Source organism: Pinus tabuliformis, chromosome 6, assembly GCF_031772625.1.
Source record: "Pinus tabuliformis cultivar Carrire ecotype Pingquan chromosome 6, CPIR1, whole genome shotgun sequence".
NCBI classification, from domain to species: Eukaryota; Viridiplantae; Streptophyta; class Pinopsida; order Pinales; family Pinaceae; genus Pinus; species Pinus tabuliformis.
The window spans coordinates 190261983-190282221 of NC_142292.1; the positions used below are offsets into that span (position 1 = coordinate 190261983).

At 38.8% G+C, this 20239-nt stretch overlaps 1 protein-coding gene across 1 annotated transcript; it reads left to right on the top strand.

Moving 5' to 3' along the window:
- Nucleotides 1-11050: 11050 nt before the first annotated feature.
- On the top strand, nucleotides 11051-11894 carry LOC149258104 (putative germin-like protein 2-1). The gene is made up of 2 exons (XM_089401208.1): nucleotides 11051-11249; nucleotides 11350-11894. Exons 1-2 carry the CDS (start codon nucleotides 11120-11122, stop codon nucleotides 11892-11894), a joined length of 675 nt encoding a protein of 224 aa, XP_089257334.1. The 5' UTR covers nucleotides 11051-11119.
- Nucleotides 11895-20239: the final 8345 nt, after the last annotated feature.

Genomic DNA, 20239 nt, shown 5'->3' on the forward strand with positions numbered 1-20239 from the left:
ATGTTGAGTTTCCTTGGAGCAGGAAAATCTAGACAACTTCATGAAAACCATTAATGGTTGGTTGGTGAGCTTAATGGTCTAGTGTTTTTTGAATTAAAGGATTTGAAGAAGAGGACATAGACCAATATTTACTTGGAGTACTTGAAAATCAAATAGGATGAGAAATTAATGAGTTATGGGTTGTGTAGGCAGCTGGAAAATCAAGGAAGTCAATGAAGGCACATTGGGAGACAATCTAAAAAAGATAGATGTAGAAAACAACAGGAAGGGGTACACTCGATGACATAGAACAACAAGGGAGAGAGTAGGAAAATAGAGGAAGGGACAAAAAAAACTTCAAGCAACATATCCATGAGGAGCAAACTATCACTATTAAAGAGGAGAAAAACACATTGACAACAACAAAAAAGGAAAACATCTAGGCATATATTCGGACTAGAGAACTGAAGATATCTACATTGTGGAGAACCTCTCGCACATTGGAAACATGCTGAGAATATTCACGCATACATATTTTGGTTTAGCAATAGGAGAATGAGGAGGGATTCTCTATAGGTGAGGATAAGTTTCAAGATGGCCTTGGGGATGGTGGGTGGAGATGGTGTTCTATAGAGTTCCTTGACAACCTGGGGTGGATATTTACTCAAATTCTTGGTAAGGTAACTTCTTGATTCCTCCTTTGAATGTTTCTTTTGGCTTGGCAGTGGGTTATGGATTCCCCTCAATGGGTGGAACCAATGCACTACATTTCTTTAAGGTTGAGATGAAGTGATATGGATCTCTTCATCTACCGAAAGTAACCAATAACTTTTACTTTTGTGAGATTAGCAGAATTGCATAGGAAATACTATGAAAAGCCACATGTGCATACTATAAAGAAGGGGAAACATAAAGACGACCATCAAATCATGAACAAAAACACATTGATAATGAAGTTCACCTAGTGTGGGTTACATCTCTGAGCCCTGGTGTTAAGAGTGGGGAGGTCGCTTCATTAAATGTTGAAAGATGATGATGAGTACATACTACATTCTTTGTCATTACAATGATAAATTCCCTCAATCAGAGTGGCATGTATCTGCATGAGATGCTCTTAGGAACTCTCACTCATATGGGCAAATTCCCTCAACACGAGTGGCATGTCTCTCCACAAGACGTCCTCCTATGGGAGCTCTCACTCAAATGGGTTCTCGTTCAGCATGAAAAGCTAATAAATTCTCACATGACATGGCATAAAAGTATCCCTCAACATAATGATAATTAGGGATCTCAGCAACGAAAACATCATCTCAGGAAATCAAAAGAAAGATATGACATAACTACATCATATCCCTCCACTTTCGGGGATGGCTAAAAAATGCAAAGCTCAACTTCTCAAATGGAGATCACTGTTGAATTCGTGGGGTGAAATCGTGTCAAATGACTACAAAATTGACATCATTTTGTCTCTGTCAAAAATTAACCTCCAAGGGAATCTTTTAGATTCCTCAACATTCGACGAAGATTGATTTTTGTTGTCTGTATGTATTTTTGCTGCACTGATGGGGAAACAGACCACATGGTTGGACTCTTGGTGAGAAAACATGAAAAATTGACTATAAAATTGTCAAAATATGACACTGGCACCTCTAGCCCTCTAAGGGAATCTTTTTGCAATCTTGTGGATTCCCCCGCTCAAAGTTTCATTTCCCGGGCCACTCCTAGTTCCGTCGGTCCTCCACCGTCGGCCCTCCCATACGTTAAGCAATTGAAATGGGCTATATAAATATATGAGGGCATATATACCAACAAAATTGTTGGCTCAGTTGGTTGGCGGTTTGGAGTTAAGCATTTTGGTTGGGGGAGGTCCTGTGGTCAAACGCGCAGGCCTCCCCATTTGGTGTGTCTGTGTTATATTTATATACACCAAAAAATGGCATGCTTATCAGTGGTTATGGCGTGGTTACATAACATGGCATATGTGATATGAGATTAATTTTAGCACAGTTTGAGTTCGGCCGATGGTTATATTAAACATGGAATTTGTTTTGGTTTGGTGGTTTTCCACCGGTGGATCGGTCGACTGTTAAGTCGGGCAGGTTTGACACCCAATGAAACATGTATGCTATGTTTGTCGTGGGTGGGGTCTGGGTTACCCGCAGCCCCAACCCACCATATGTTGTATCATATGTGACTAATGGTAGGGGTGGCAACCCGCCACCCCAAATTCATATTTTTTTTTTTAATTTTTTATATATCAATAGTTCAAATTTTCCCTCTGAAAAATAAGGGTCAGTGGGAAAATTAAGTAGGCAACAAATTCGCCCGTTCTGGTGGACAGATTCTGTGCATAGGGTCACTGCCAAATTGTTGCCTCGTTAAGACTGCCACTTGGCCAAGTTTGTTGAGATTTTTGACCGCGAATATCTTGAGCAAATGAATTCGGATTTGAGTGTTGTTCACACCATTGGAATTAGGACGAAGAGCACTATGAGCTAGTCTTAGTTTCATTTTAATTCGATGACTTTTATTTTTGAGCTATTCTGAGCCACTTATGAATTCTAAGCATTCCTCGAGCCACCTAGATCATTCCTCCCCACTGAGGATCTTTTGGTCCTCCAAAAGCATGAACATAATCTGCAATTTTCGTGTTATATTGTATGCACGACAAGTGTCGTGACAAGTCACTCTTCATTCTCCTTCACCCTTGTTCTTTGGAGCCATAAGTGATGAACCGACACCTGCATCTTTTGCAAACCTGTAGTACAATATTTTCATTGAACTACATGCTTAATTACATGAACAATCATGACCTAAACATCCCCATACTTTCCACGAGTTTATAAGACACACTATGCGATAAACTTTACATCATAATAGAAATCAGTTCCCCATCTATCAATAAAAATCCAAAACATCATTGTTGCTTTAATAAGCAATGGAAAACACATCATCACTTTTACATTTATGTCACAACACATGATTTAAAAAATGCGGCCATGAAAAGCTACCATTACTAGTAAAACCATCTCTCACTCATCAAAGTGAATGGGTCATCATCCTAGAGCTGATTCGCTTATTGAAAAATCTTTCCACCTAGTTCCTGCATAAGCGCTTTATCCTTGAGACACTACTTTGGATGGAGCCTCCAACATATCTCTTTGATGTTCACCTCTGTTGCAATGAATGCAAAAAGTATTCTTCCTCCAGACTTGCTTAACCTTCTTCCTTCCTTAATGTGAAGAAGGCCTTTCACTCCTCATCCTCTTTCTTAGTTCCATTCTCTTCCAGAACTCAACAACCACATGATTATGTAAACCACACAAACTACATAGTTTTCTATGCCATGATTTCCGTTCATCATTAACATTCTTGTAATCAAAATGAACTTTAGAATACTAAGACCTGTTATACCTCTCTCAATTGTCTCTGTTGTGATACTAGCGAAGAGAGATTTCTTTAGATCTTCTGTTGCAATGTATGTTGTCACGGGAGCATTGTGATGTGTTCTAATCATCCTCTTTCCTCGATGGTTTCGACAATGTTTTTGAAGCTTCTGCTAGCTTTGAGCACTCTCCTTCAGTGTATCCCAAACCTGCAAATCGAGGTCTTTGTACAACCTCCAATGGCTGAGTCATTCCTTCTCCATTAACACCAAGTCCTACTCCTTTATCCCCATCTTGGTAAGGAGTGTCATGCTAGTTCTTGAAATGGGTACCTCCATGTTTCCAATAGAAATATTGTCATGTGAAAACGAAACTGAAGAGCGATCAACATTGTTTACCTCAGTTGTCAATTCTAAAATAGGTGATAATGGCTTCACCAAGTCTTCGTTGCGATTCAATTTCCGCAAGGCCTCTTCTGTGGTTTGTAACTGAAGCTGCAATATCTTCTTCTCCTCTTTTTCTTCTCGTAGAAGTAGCCTCAACTCAACATTCTCTGCTTGAAGGCTCTGAATGGTTTCCTCATCTGAATGATGAGAAGACGATGAAGAAGATCAATGTTCACTTGAGGGGGTATTTGGAGCATCGTCCACTACTCTTTGTTTCTCCTGTTCCTCTCTTGCCATCTTCTCCTCATAATTTGCATACATTATGTCCACCATGCGTGCCATCCTGAGGAGGTCCTCATAGAGATATTATTTTTTCTCAATTTTTTTTCTTGTTGCACGTGCTATCATTCACACTTGCAATTCACATCAATGAGAAGACCGCTCTGATACCAAACTTGATCTGGATCTCTTTAGCTACCATAATTAACCAAGATATTTTACTTCTATGATGTTAGCAGAATTTCATATGAAAGAGTATGAAAATCCACATGTGCATACTGTAAAGAAGTGAAACATAAAGACGACCATCAAATCGTGAACACAAACATATTGATAATGGAGTTTACCCAATGTTGGTCATGTCTCTGAACCCTCATGTCAAGTGTGGAGAGGCCGCTTCATTAAATTTTTAAAGATGATGATGAGTATATAGTACATTCTTTGTCATTACAAGGATGAATTCCCTCAATCAGAGTGGCATGTCTCTCCACGAGACACTCTCAGGAACTCTCACTCTTATGGGAAAATTACCTCAACAAGAGTGGCATGTCTCTCCACAAGACATCCTCCTATAGGAGCTATCACTCAAATGGGCCCTTCTTCAGCATGATAAGCTAATAAATTCTCACTTGATGTGGCATACAAGTATCTCTCAACATAATGATAATTAGGGATCTCAACAACAAAAACATAATCTCCACAAATCAGAAGAAAGACATGACATAATTACATCATATACCTCCACTTTTGGGGATGACCGAAAAAATTCAAAGCTCAGCTGCTGAAACAGACATCACCACCGAATTTGTAGTGAAAAATTGTGTCAAATGGATAGAAAATTGACATCATTATGTGTTTGTAAAAAATCAGCCTCCAAGAAAATCTTTTAGATTCCTCAAGATTCTACCAATATTATTTGTTGTTGTCTACCTGAATTTATGCTACACAGATGGGGAAATAGACGAAACGGTTAGAATCCTGGCAAGAAAATGTGCAAAAATGACTATAAAATCGTACAAATATGACACTAGCACCTCTAGCTCTCTTAGGGAATCTTTTTGCAATCTCGGGGATTCCCCTGCTCAAGGTTCCACTACTTTGGTCGCTCCTGGTTCCACCTCTCCTCCACTGTTGGTCCTCCCGTTGAGCAATTGGAATGGGTTTATACAAATATGTGAGGGTGAATATACCAACAAAATAGTTGGCTCAGTTGGTTAGCGGTTCCAAGTTAGGCATTTCGGTTTGGGGAGGTCCCAGGGTCAAACTCGCGAGCCTCCACGTTTGCACGTCCATGTTATATTTTTAAACTCCAAAAAATGGCATGCTTTTTGGTGGTTATGGCACGATTACATAACATGGCATATGTGATATGCGGTTACATTTAACAAGGCTTGAGTTCAGTCGATGATTATACTAAATATGGCATTTGTTTTGGTTTTTTGTTGTTCTGTCAGCAGACCATCCGACTATTAAGCCGAGCGGGTTAGAGACCCGATGAAAAATGTATGCTATGGTTGTCATGGGTGGGGCCTAGGTCATGTGCGGCCCTGACCCACCATATTTTATATCATATGTGATTGTTGGCGGGGGTCACAGGGGTGGCAACCTGCCACCCCAAATTCATATTTATTTTTATTTTTTATATAACAATAGTTCAAATTTTCTTGCCAAAAAGTAAGTGTCATTGGGAAAATTAATTAAGCAACAAATTCATCTGTTCTGGCAGCCGAATTTTGTGTGCCAGGTTGCTGCCAAATTATTTCCTCGTTAAGACTGCTACTTTGCCAAGTTTGACCAAAACTATGACCGCGAATATCTTGAGCATACGAACTCGGATTGGAGTTTCGTTTGTGCCATTGGAATTAGGACAACAAACACTATGACATGTTCTTGGTGTCACTTCAATCAAATGATTTTGATTTTTGAGCTATTCTGAGCCACTTTGGAATTCTGAGCATTCCTGGAGCCAGGTGGATCATGAAGCCTTTGGATTCACTAAAGGGTACTGGCTATTGAACAACTGAAGGGTGGAGGTAATGGGCCTTTATATTTTCTATGCCTTTGTTGACTTCTATTTGGTTGGGAGTGGAGGTGGGGAAAACCTCTCGTGTACTTGTCTCGATCAATAATTTGTGTTTAATCCCTTCAACAAACCAATGCAATCTCTGAAATTTAGATTAAGGGTGACAACTACAAGTATGGACTAGCTACAACTCGTCTATGGTTGGATGGAGAGTTCATGTCTCTAACTTAGCTTCCCATATTTTTTCTTAATCCAAGATAATTTTCTTCATGTGTAACACCTTCCATGAAAAAATTATGTTAATATTGCTAAGTTTATTTGTATTATTCGCATGGAATGTATGTTATGATATTGTGTTCATTTTGTATTACTACATAAACTGGGTAGAGTCTCTTGTGGTTAAAGGAATGAAGTAATGATCATTGTCTTCATATGGCTGAGATTCTGCATTGTTATCCTTAATGCAGGGTGAGGAGACATGTAAATGGATATGGAAAATCACCTTAACGTTTTGTATACATCTGACAAGGGATGTGCAGTCGCTATAATAAAACATTGGGCACCATTATATAAATTAATATTAATCTAATTGATATTTGAACTTGACTAATGAGAAGGGTAATGGTAGCTCAAATTCATGTTGGCTAGTATAGGAGGACTTGTGTCACACTCACAGTGACAAAATATTCATTAGTACCATTGACATGATGCGCTGTATAGACCTCGCTATAATGGACATAAGAATGCCTGGAAACTTAAACACAGTCATTGTAATCCATGGAAAAATATATGTAATTATACGCATCTATGAGTGCGTTTGAATTAACATTGTGTTGTTCAAACTTGAGCTTAATGCCTTACATATTTTATTAGGATTAAGCGCATACTAAACTTGTGATGTTATAGTCTTACATGCAGTGCATTGTGTTTTGCAATGAAACTGTAATATTATTTGGCCCATAGGAACTGTAATTTAAACTAAATCAATATTTTTGGTGTTATAGACAAATCAAAGAATAGAATTTGTTTCCGAAGTAGTTATGCTTCTTCTTCTTCTTCTCTTCCATTTTAATTAAATTCATTAATTAAAAATGTGTCGTATGAACAACTTCCATATGAAATGAATTATGGGTTTTTGGGCATGTGGTATTGATAATCTATGCTATTGGCCCATGGTATTATATTAGAGTTGTTAGATTACAAATTAAGAATCTCCATCAGAAAGTGGGGTTGAAATCTCCATGATTAAGAATCTTGTTACATAATTTTTAAAAATGTGTATATGTTTAACTTACATATTAATTATTTTTATATTTGATGATGATGATAATAATAATAATAATAATAATTTTAAATAAATTTGTAATTTAATTAATTTTTATGATTATTTTAATTTTAACAACTATGATGAAGTAAGTTTTTTTTTTCTTATTATGAATTGATGGTTATTGACATTTACCATCCATTTAATTTATTTTGCTATTCTAGTCTGAGTAGTAACTATGGAAAGATATCTATATGTGTGTCTGCCTCAACAAATACCTTCTAACAAATAAAAGTCAATTTAGTGATAGGCCAATATAGGAGAACATGATTATGAGCTTGTTATCTTGGACTGTTCCTTGATATTTTCTTGTTCCCCAATAGTTATGTTTATATTCGAGAGGATAGTGTGGGTATGGTTTGTGGCTTGGGATCCACACTGCCTATATGGACCCTAGCCAACTACTATTTTCGATGGTGAAAATATTCTCTTAATTGATCAATGGTTAGGATTGATTAGGTTATTGGTAGGGTAACTACCCTACCAAGCCCCGTTATTATTGTCTCATTGTGTTGTAGCGCCTGTTGTCAAAATGAGCTCTGCAATTTTCTTTCAAACTCTACTGTATCTAAGGGGGATTTTACCCTTTTCTTAATTGAATTATTGTCAAATTTTAGTTGGTTTGACTTAAATAACCATCTAGGTCCAAATATGATCGCATGCATGCTTTTGGCGTGGCACTCTTTTGCATACTTGTTAATTTTCCAAGGAGATTTTGTCATTTTCTTGTTTTTCATTTGGATTTTTACTTTAACCAACCTTAAAACCATTTGAACAAAAGAACCATTACAAAATAGAATGTAACCACGCCCACAGTGCCAAGGATAGCTCCACCTTGGATGCATCATGCTCGTCCATGAATGCCAACCCATCTGTCACAAAGCGCAAGTCCCCTAGGCATAATTTTCGCCACCAAACTCCATGACATCAACCCATGAAACAACAACCACCATCTTCAAAACCTTCCACAATGAGGGTCCTAGAAAAATGAAACCCACACTAGCCAAAAAGCATCAGAGTTTGGAAAAAATATCTTATGCCAGCCAAAAAAAGGTAGGGCCACTATCTTTTTATGTCGTCATAATCCCAATGAAGATAAGACAACACATTTCCAACCAAAAACCAAATAGGGTGCCTATAGAAGGAGCTAGACCCCATCAAACACCACACAAACTTGCTACTCATTATCAAATGAACACACATTTTTCGGGACACAGGCATTAGAACCTAGAGGGTCTCTGCCAACACCCCCACCTAAATCGCAAGGAACGTGGCTCTACATGCACTTTAGGCGTGCGTCCATTCTATCCACACATAACCTCAAATTTGTCAGCATCCTTTTGACCTCTTCCAATGAGGTGAAGATGTGGTATTTCTTGACCTGTTTGTCTCTCAAAACTAAACCCAAGAGTGACTTCATTTACCAATGAAGTGCAATTGTGTTTAAGTATTGTTCTTTCCTTCCTACAATGTGCCCTAGGTCTAGCACCCATCCTACCAAGTCATCGAGGAGCTTTGAGTCTAACATGGACTAGCTTTCCTCCCCACCCTTTATCTCTATTTCTCTTATCCATTGGCGAGTTTCTAGTGGAATAACGTTAAAGTAAGTTCGCACAGAGGCATTAGCCAAGAGCCTTTCTCGTGTGGTAGATTTCAACTTTTTTGCCTTTGCCTCGACAACATCTCCAAGTCTTGACTAGGAAAATCTAATTCTCTAAATGGGTTTCCCCCTCCTACAAAAGGAGACATAGACATACTCAAATCCCACCCAACCAAGCCTAGACACCAACACACCAACTCATCGCAATAACCCCAAACAAAAAGACTGCATTTTGACGAAAAATTGCCCTAGTAGGCAGAAGATGACACCAATTCAAGCACTGACTTACTTCCCTCCACCACCCCAGGACTCTAGTGCAACAATGACCTCGCACACAAATAGCTTCCTTCAAACCCCTCTTACATGACTAGACTCGACCACTAAATAAAGCTACCCAAAACCAAAACAAACACAAAATCCCCAAGGATTCTACTAACTGCACTTCTAAGCAGACACCGATCTGGACTTCCAAAAGCTCATAACAATTCCATAGAAATACACAACTTCAAAGAGCACCTAATAGCGACATTGAAATATTTAATAGTGACATTGAGATATAGTGATGAACTTCCAACTATGCATCCCTCAAATAATGCAACTTACAAAGGCAACAAACAGATAACAGAAAGGGCATTGAGTAGAATATGTAATTGAAGGAGTCGAATCCATTGCCGGACTTGAGAAGAGAATGCTAGAGAAATCCCAAATCGTCAATGTACACTTATATTTCTAGATGACCATATGTTATGGATGTCGATGATTTCCTTAACCATCCCACTGAGTGAGTGATAGCGTTGGTACCTTTTCCTTGTTCTCCCATAGCGCCGAAAGTTCCTTATGCACAAAAGAGAGGGGTGGGCCTGAGATAGCCACATAAGGGTTTCTAATAAGAGATTACAATTTTTCTCAGAAAATAATGGAAATTTTAGTAAAGATTTTGACAAAATTTTGCTGAAATTTTTGGAAATCTGGGAATTTCGGTAAAGATTTTGACAAAATCTTACTGAAATTTTTGGAAATCTGGGTTACTTGATGGTGCTGAAGCCATTTCCACCATAAAAAAAACCTTCAAACCCTCCAGTGATGCTTTTCCAATAACTTGCAATCAGGATAAACATAGAATGTCGTTGCTACTGCAATCAAATAAGAGAAGTTTAAAGTGCTCTGAAAATAATGGAAATTTCAGTAAAGATTTTGATAAAATCTTGCTAAAATATTTAGAAATCTGGATTACCTGGTCAAGCTTTAGATTTTTAGATGCCCTAAAATTTTTTTGATGGTGTTGAATACCTTTCCAACAACCTGCCACTGGAATAACATATCATACCATACCATGCTGTTGCAACAACCTGCCATTAGAATACCGTACCGTACGGTACCATACCATACCGTTGCTGCTGCAATCGGGATAAACATATCATGCGGTTGCTGATTGAAATCTAAAAAGTGTGGTGCTAGATTTGTTGATGGAGACGGTTATGTATTATTATACGTTTGTTGATGGAGACGGTTATGTATTATTATAGCCTTCCCATGAAACTTCTACGCTCGCAGGGAATTTTAGTGGTGGGTAGGTAAGTTAGTTGATTCAATGTCCTCAAATCATTTTCTATATTAATGGGGCATTTGAATTTTTGTCATCGAAACTGAACCTTTGATCTTTTCTCCCCAAGGGAAAATGAGGATGCCGCACGGTCCCCGTAGGAGAGATCGGCAAAGACGGCGAAAATTAAAAAAAATACCAAGAATTCTGACACGGTCACGGGCGTTGGTGGGTAATGATCCGCGTTATCTCCGTTTCACACAATTTTAATCTGAGGCGGCCGGCCGCGTCGTGAAGAGTGCGTCACTCAGTACTCTTGCTTCGACGGAGACTGAAATTAAAAGTTGGAAAATTAAGATCAGCATATGGCTTCTTAATGTCAATACAGGCGGCATTCATGACTGGGTCATTCACTCTTGGCTTGGCTTGGGTGGGGAGACTTGTATTAAAATCGGAAATGGCATATGGCCGCTACGTTATAAAAGGAAAAGGAAGAACGTTCAAAATTCATTCTTCATCGAACTACTCAGTGCAGCATCATCTATCATTTAAGCATCGAATTATCGTAAGGAAGAAAAGAAAAGAAAAGAGTTGCAGGCATGGAATCCTTTCCGGCGTTAGCCCTTGCAGTACTGGTGATCTTGTCATACGCGAATAGTATTGTTATTGTGCGCGCAGGTGATCCAGATCCTTTACAAGACATTTGCGTCGCTGATTTAAAGAGCAAAGGTATAAATTTGCATTTGATGATGTGTATTTCTATTTCTGATGCGTTTGCGATCAATACTGTGATCATCTAAATGTTGTTTTAATTTGATTTATGATGCAGTTATTGTGAACGGATTCCCGTGCAAGGATGCGGCCATGGTTACAGCAAAGGACTTCTTGTTGAGGGGCCTAGATAAAGCGGGAGATACAAGTAACATGTTGGGATTTAACGTAACGCCAGCCTCTGTCATGGAGCTACCAGGCCTGAACACCTTAGGAATCTCCATGGTTCGGATTGATTTCGCTACTCCTCTCGGCCTCGATCCCCCTCACATACATCCGCGGGCCACCGAAATCTTGGTGGTCATCGAGGGTACTCTCTCAGTTGGTTTCATCACCACTAACAACACATTGATCGCCACAAAGCTTGAGAAGGGAGACGTGTTTGTGTTCCCCAAAGGCCTTGTGCATTTCCAACTCAACATTGGCTCTGTCAACGCAGTGGCCATCTCTGGACTGAGCAGCCAGAATCCAGGAACTCAGCTGGTTGCCAACGCACTGTTCGGGGCCTCTCCCCCTGTTGATGCCTCCGTTCTTGCCAGAGCTTTCCAGATCGATGCCAAGCTCGTCCACCGTCTCCAAAACAAATTCAAGTCCTCCTCCTGATCTCATCTCATGACGTCGTCACTTCTCGTCAGAATAGATTTGGTCTTTCGTTGTTCAATTCAGTTCAGTTGGATAATGAAATTCATTCGATTTGGACACCCTCTCTCCATCGTCATATTTACTCCACTTATTTTTGTTCTCCTATGCATGAATTAGACATTCAATATAATTCTCTACCAGGGACAAGACGTGGTTCAATTGGTTTATCTAGTTGACGTTCAATTTGTTTATCTTGTTGTTATGTTTGAGCACATTATGAAAAGTTAACTAAACCTCAATTCGAGGAACAAATATCTTGCAAGTGTTTCGTGCTCTTGTCCTCCCTAGGTCATCTGCTTTTCCCGGCTCTCTGTACTGCATGGAACATCAAGGTTGCGGGGAAGCGTTGATAAGGTTATATACGTAATGTTTGTGGATATGCAACACACTCCGATTTTTGTGTATTTAATATTTTAAATCTTAAATATATAATTTTAAAATTCAAACGAAATGGTAGGTCTAATAAAATGTTTATTTGATAGCAGTAAATTGGTATTCTATTTGCTTTAAGAAATTTATGTACCTCATAAATTACTTTTAATATTGATATTCTATTTTACCTAACGAATTATTTTATTCATGTGTAATTATTTTGGATTACTTATAATGAATGATCAGTGTGGTTTTTTTCTTTCCCATCATTAATTTGCTTTATAATTTATTTGTCAAATTAACAACATGGCCTTTGGAGTTTGAAATAAATATATTGACATGTAATAGGTGTAGACAAAAGTGCTATACTTCACAAGTTCATTCTGTACCACATGGATTTTATGAACAAATGGATTGATTTGTATGATAAAAAGAGAGAAAAAGTGTTAGAAGCAAGGAGACATTTTAAGAGATCGAACCCAAGGAATACACCATTTCTATTGATCTATAAGAGGATTGGGGCAAAAATTGCACACTAGAATGGGTTACTGAACAAATTCAAAATCAAATAGAAGATGTAGATATAGATTCAAACAAAACAATAGATGAACTCAACATGTCTAGAGGATGTGAAAGAAAGGTACAATTGGAATCTTACAGAATGTTGTTTCCTTACAATTTTGACACTATTAACTATATTAATATTCGTCATTATATTTGTTTTAACTGAAATAAATAGTCTTTCATAGGCAAGGAAATATCAAACAATGTGGGCATATGCTCGACATTATCATGTAGAATGTGTAGATGTAAAGAGATGATCCTCTGATTATGGCATCATGGTTGACTTCAAGAAATCCAGTTGATCAAGCTCAAAAGATAAGAATATTAATGAAGGGAATCTACAATATCTTGGGAAAATACAAGAAATTATTGGGTTGGACTAGTACCGCTCTTTTAAATGTTGTATTTTTAAGTCTAGATGGTATGAAGCATTTTAGAGGACACAAAATCATGATATCCATAGTGGATTTTTTTCTATAGATTCCTCAAAGTTCCTACTAGAGGATAAGGTCTTTACATACACATAGTAGTCTTTATTTTCTCAAATTCCCAACCTTTTCCTCATCGTGATGAGATAATTTATACAAATTTACAAAATATCCACTTTTACATTCTTTGGGAAAAAACCCCAATATTAGCAACAAATATGATAAATTTGCAATCTGTTGTAGAAATCCCAAGATTGTCTATGAGACGTCATGATCAGTTGAAGTAGAAGATTCCTCCAATGCAATCCATTTCTCACTAAATGAAGTTATCCTCTTCCAGATGGTTGTTGATGGGAATGATGTTGTTATCATCTCTTTATACATAGTATCCAATTCTGTGTGAAAAGCATATGAGATCGGTGGTAAATCATTGACGACTCTTCTTATTTGATTAAGAAGATTAAAATATTTTTCTTAAAGGTCGAAAATGTTTTGACCCGTTAGATTAGAAGAAGTATGATTGAATTATGATGTGTCATTCCTCTTTTCTTGAAACTTGACCTGATACTCTTCATCTGGGATAAGCACTCCTTGATCATTCCAGAAGCTTGGTAGACCCTACACAAAAAGATCCTGGAAGATATCTTTAAAATATGATACTATTCCTAACATATAATTTTCTTTTCCTATCACATCCTTTATTAAGCCATCTTTCACAATATACTTTCTAGCTTGAAAGACAAGGTCGGCCCTGTCCTATATTCCTGAAAAAACCAATTGAGATTTGGTCCTTGTGTTAAGAAATCTTACAACATTTATGGCTTTCATAGGTTTGTCTCCTAGATCCTTCTAAAAAATGGAAGCCTAAGTCAAACAAGAATTTGCCAATTCTTTTTCATCTTCAACCTATGCAAAATAATCCTTCAATCTTTTAAGTTCCAAAGCAAGATGGTTCCAAATAACATATTTAGTATCAATCAAACTGAGCTTCATTGAATTTAATCCTACCTTTAATTCTTTTTGTTTAGCCAGAGCTTCCTCAAGGGCCTTTATTTTATGTTCATTATCTTGCTCTAATTTAGTGAATTCCTTGTTTAATTTTATACACTCCATATTTTTAACTGTCAAGTTTTCCAATTCTTTAGATAATACAATATCAAGATCAACTCCTCAGAGATGTTCAAATTGTGATTTTGAAAGTATTTGAACTTCTTGATTTAACTCTTCAAATTGATTGCTTAATACTCCAATGGTTCCTTTAACATCTTGTAATTCTCTTTCCAAGTCCTCCTTTTCCTGAAGTACTATAGGAAGCTTTGGAGTTTGAGGATGAGTTTTGAGCTTTTTCTTTGGGACTTGGATTTTTGTATCTTTTGCTTCTAGTAAATTTGAAATTTCAACATTACTTTTAGCATCATTATAAAGTTCCATAATCTTTCTTTCTAATTCATCTTTTCCTAGTTGCAAAGATTTATTTTTTGTCTTCTATGACTTCAATTGATTCTCTAATTTATTCATAGTTGATTGAAATTTTTATTTTTTAATGGACTCATTAACCAAACCTGTACAAATGAGCCGACTTATTGTTTCAGCTACTACAACAACACCCAAACTTTGGGCATATTCAAAATTTCAGATCCCCCCTCCTCTTGCCTCAACTCATTAGGGGTATGAACGGATCTCAAATTGGTCACTCTCCCCATGACTCATTCCTATCAATCCCTATTGATGTACCCCACTCAAGTGATGCATATTGCATTCATTTATCGTGTTTCATCGTGTATATGGATCTTGTGATTGTATTAGGGTTTTAGGGTTTTCATTTCCTTACTAATGCATTAGAAATCTCAAGTGCGCTCAACCCCTTATTTCTCTACCATGTGCATTTTAATAAAGTGAAGACATCTTGTGTCAATGGCCATGGCATCACCCAAGCTTCACTAGGTTTTGTAAAATGCCACCTTTCCCATAAATATTTGAAACCCTAGATTGACATGATTAACGATTCAACCTTGCTTTGCATGAATTCCCACCCTCTGGATGCATGTCCACAAGTACTTATAGGAACTCTCTCTATAAGTGTGGCATCCCCTTGGGCATCACAAATATCAAAGTTACCTACAATTAATAGGCCCATTGAAGTGTTAGAACCTTAAATTGGTTTCTTAATTTAAATATCTTTTGTTCAACCAATGTAATTTATGACACCTTACTTTGGTGATTTGTAGCGTATTTCTTCATTTCTTATCCTATTTTATGTTGTCATATGCAAAGCACTTGATAATAAAATAATTTTCTATTTTGTTTTCTTTGCAGGTGCTTAAACAAAGCAGTGTTGTATATAATAATAAAGTATCACATTAAACCATGTGTTGTGAGGGCACCTTTTGGGAAGAAATTTCGTCTAAACATGAAGAATGAGACCTTTATTATACGAGACAAGACACACTTTCAATGCGTGGCATGTAACCAGTTTATGCTTTGTTGGAAGGAAGGGGTAAGTGATATATTATACATCCTTGTTGTATGTGTGCACATCACAAGAGAAGTGATATACCAACACACAAAAGGAGTACCTACGATAGTGCTGGACCATAAAGGGAAGGTTTTATCGACAACTTTATGGCGTTGACCACATCAGTCAAGCATATAAGTCTCTTACCAAGCCTAGCGGTCACAACAATGTTTAACGAATCTGACAACAAACTTGAAATTGAACAATTTTCATTCAATTTATTAATTTTACATTCGATAATCAGATGTGGTAAAAATCATCATGTCTACCAAAGAATGAGGCAGTATGTGACACAATTGGAGATGTGGATGTTATGGAATACATAATAGAGGACCGATTAAGTGGAATACCCTAGTGAAAGCTAAATCAAGAACTTGAGTATTGGACAATGCACCTAATTTTTTCATTTATCATTTAATTGACAATTTACCATATGCTAGCCATGCTAATGTTGTGTTATGAAATAGGCATTAGAAACTCTAATGGCCTATGAAGTCTATGCGACAAGAGTCAAATTGAAATATATCATCCCCGTGTATATATGATGTGAAAATTCTTTAGGGGAGCTATATTGAAGGAAGTTTTAGTGATAATATTTCATTTACAATTAGAACTGCTAATGCCAGAACAACTGCTTTGATCTGGAGCATGTACATTAGACCGAAGGATAAAAATTGACAAACGTCTAATTTGAGGGTGCTTTGACAGCCCATGCAATAAATATTGAGATTTGTATTCTTGTTGAGGGAGATGTGGCCCATTATTAAGCATTTTCAGAGTGTGGATGCATAGTTGGAAATTTTCATCTTTATTGAATGTGGAAAGCATCTCTTGAGCATTGTTTTATACAGGGATGGAATTTGACGGGCAAATTGCCCATCATAGGGTGATTTTCCCATCAAATACCTTTAAAAAAATTGCAAAACCGTCAACATTCTTTGTTGAAGTTGTGAAAACGGGTAAGAAAGTGTGAAGACCGACAAATTTAACGTGTGAACCTGGTTTGAAATTCCAACCCTGGTTTTATGAGTAGGAAAAGGACATTGTCACAAAGCACGAAAGGTGTTTCATTAGTCACTTGCAGAGACTTTGACAGTAAGTCCACTGGGTGCATCGAATGTGGTGGTACACCTAGCATGGAGGATTGTGACTGGCGTCGAATCTGGGTTTGAATTAATGGAGAACACAAGCAAAAGGAATGTCAACAAGCCAACACCATGAAATTAAGGCTATACAAAGAATGCATGTGACGTTGGCAGAAGATTTCTATTGTTTTTAGATTTGTAGACTGGGGCCAAGATTTAAGTAATATGGAAAAGAGGCCTCAATTTAGGCATGGGTTTCTCACACTTTCAAGGCTCTTTTGCTCAGTCAAAGGATGAAAGATGTGATTTTGTGTCGTGGATCATGTTGTGGATCACTTACGTACAATTTGATGCAATTGGGCCTGAAAATGAATTGACAAAATGTGAACTTAATCACAACAAGAAACAGTTTGCAAGCCACGTTTAAGCATAAGTCACAACTCTTGAGTGTAATCCCCCATAAGTCATATTTTCAAACTAGAAATTTCTCAAGGGACACATACCCACTCGAAGGTCGTAATTTTATACGTAAGTCGTAAACTCGCAAGTGATAACCCTAGATAGAAATTGAAAATGTGATCAGTTTGTAAGTTGTGACCATGTGACTTTCATAGGTCATAATTGATCCAGGTGGATATTGGTGGCCACCTGCCAAGTCCACCTGGACCCCCACCATTGTTCCTCTCAACATTTTCAGTTTCCTTAATTATAGCGCAGTTTACTATTTTTAGCAGTTTTTCGGGTCCTAAACTTCCGGAGCCGTTTTGAGGCCCTAAACGACGTTTTTTGGGAAATCTAGCTCTGCGATTTTTTAGATAAAAAATCGTCTTTTCCGTTGTATTCCTCATAGAGATCTTTCCAACGGGCTATCATGCGCGTAAAACGGAGATCGTATGCCAAAGTTACGACCCCGGGAAGTTGATGTACCAATTTACCCAAACGGGGCCCATAGTTTGGCGTTTCATCTTCTAGGGTTAGGTTTTGGAATGTTAAGGGTTTTCCATTGTTTCTCAACAATAAATAGGCCTTCGAGCCTCAGTGTAAGACAGTTCAGAGGCATGTAGCCAACACATCTCTTCTCAGAGATAAGCTACCATCGCCCTAGCTGGGTTATTTCTATTTCTATTTGTAAGCATTTTTCAGTATTTTACAGTAATGAAATGAAGTATTATTTCCGTTGCATATCTGTATTTATGGTTATCTCTGTATTTTATTGCGTTCCTGTTTAAATCCGGATCAGTGGTATCAGAGCGGTCTGTTTTTTTCTCTATTTTTCTTTGCATGTCCCCAACGAGGTCGGGATATAAGAAGTTAGGGCTTGAACTGGTCGAACCTTTGCGAGACCAGCCTCGCAAATCCCGACGACCTCCCATGGCGGATGAGAAGAAAGACGAGGGGGCAGGAGATCCTATCAAAATCTTGCTCGAAGAAGCCCTCGAGCGACAACGGAACGCGATGATGGATAGTTTTGCCCAGATCCTTCAGCGGCTACCTAGAGGCGACGCATCGGCTTCCAACAGCTACTTTGGAAATGCCACGCCCTTTAAGGTAAAAGTTAATTTTGAAATCCCCATATTCGAGGGTCAGATAGACACGGATGCCGTAGATAAATGGTTAAATCTGCTAGAGGGTTATTTTTCTGTTCATGAATTTTCGAGTCGGGAAAAGATTGTTTTTGCTCTTCTCAAAGCAGCCCCCCACGTCAAAGACTGGTGGGAAACCTACTGCGAACAGAAGGATGAAAATACCGGCTCACTATTTTCAGCCGCACCCACTTGGAATTCATTCCGAGATGCCATCAAGGAGCAGTACTACCCTGTCGGAAGCTATGAGGATGAATACATAAAGTGGACCACGCTGCGACAGGGAAGGGACCAAGACGTGCCGGAGTTCACCAATCTTTTCCATACCCTTCACACAAAGTTGGGAATCAAGGATACAGAGCAGCATTTGATACTCAAATATCGCGGCTGCCTGCATAAGTACATCCAGGAAGAAATAGAATTCCTGAACATCTCCTCGCTTGGCACAACATATCGATATGCCGTCAGGATCGAGTAGAAGTTTAAACAAAGGAAGCGAGACTTTGGATCTGCGAATCAGAAGCAAGGGAAAGGTGCCCCTAAACCACAGAACAAAGGACAAAGCCAAGGCGGGGCAGCCCAAGACAACCCGCCAAAGCTGCAAGCAAAGAACAGTGTCGCGAAGCCGAAAAAGGACATGGGAAAATGGTGTGAGTTCCATAAGAGCTCCACTCACAACACAAGTGAGTGTCGGGTCAAGCGGTCACTGGTGGCTGACCTAAAGGTTTCAGAATCAGATGCATGTTCCGACTCTGAGTCAGAACCCGACAAGGGGAATGAAAAAGGGAAGCAGATCATTGATGCAGATCCCAACACCACTGTTGCTACCGCCAAGGTCCAGAAAAATGAACCCGAAGATCCAGAGGAGGAGGAGCGTCTCTTCCACTCCCAGATGTGGGTAAAGGGCTCCCCACTACACTTCATTGTCGATAGCGGGAGCCAAAAGAACCTCATTTCGGCAGAGGTCGTGAAGCGGTTGGGCTTACCAACCACAGCACATCCACAACCATACACCATCGGGTGGCTTCACCAAGGACGAGATCTTCATGTGAGCCAGCAGTGTCGCCTTCCATACAACATCAAGCCCTTCACGGATGAGGTATTGTGTGACATTTCTCCTCTTGAAGTTTGTGATATATTATTAGGGCAACCATACTTGTGGAAGCGACATGCTGTGTATGAATCAAGGCCCCGTGCTGTTATTATTACATTGGGAAACAAGTTGTACAGGATACCAGAGGTAGCACCATCTACCGCCATCTCTTTGATTATTGCAAAACAATGCAATAAGCTCATTTCCAAAATTGGGAAATTTGTTTTCCTGATGATACGCCCTCAAGGAAAGAAGAAGACGGTGGCCACAGCCTCCAGGCAGGGCCTTCTGCACGACAACTACAGATGGACAAGGTCGTGGAGGAATACGAGGACATCTTCACCTCCCCCGCAGGGGTCCCTCTGCACTGTCAGGTCAAGCACTCCATCGATCTGACCCCAGGTGCGCCGCTACCCAATGGACCAATTTATCGGCGCTCCGTTCTGGAGAATGATGAAATCAAGAGGCAGATTCAGGAGCTGCTGCAGAAAGGTCACATCCATCCGAGTTCATCGCCTTGTGGGAGCCCGATCGTGTTGGTACAGAAGAAGGATGGGACTTGGAGACTATGTATTGACTATCGGGCGCTGAACAAGATCACTATCCGTAATAGGTACCCGATCCCACGGATTGATGACCTCTTGGACCAACTAAAAGGGGCAAAAT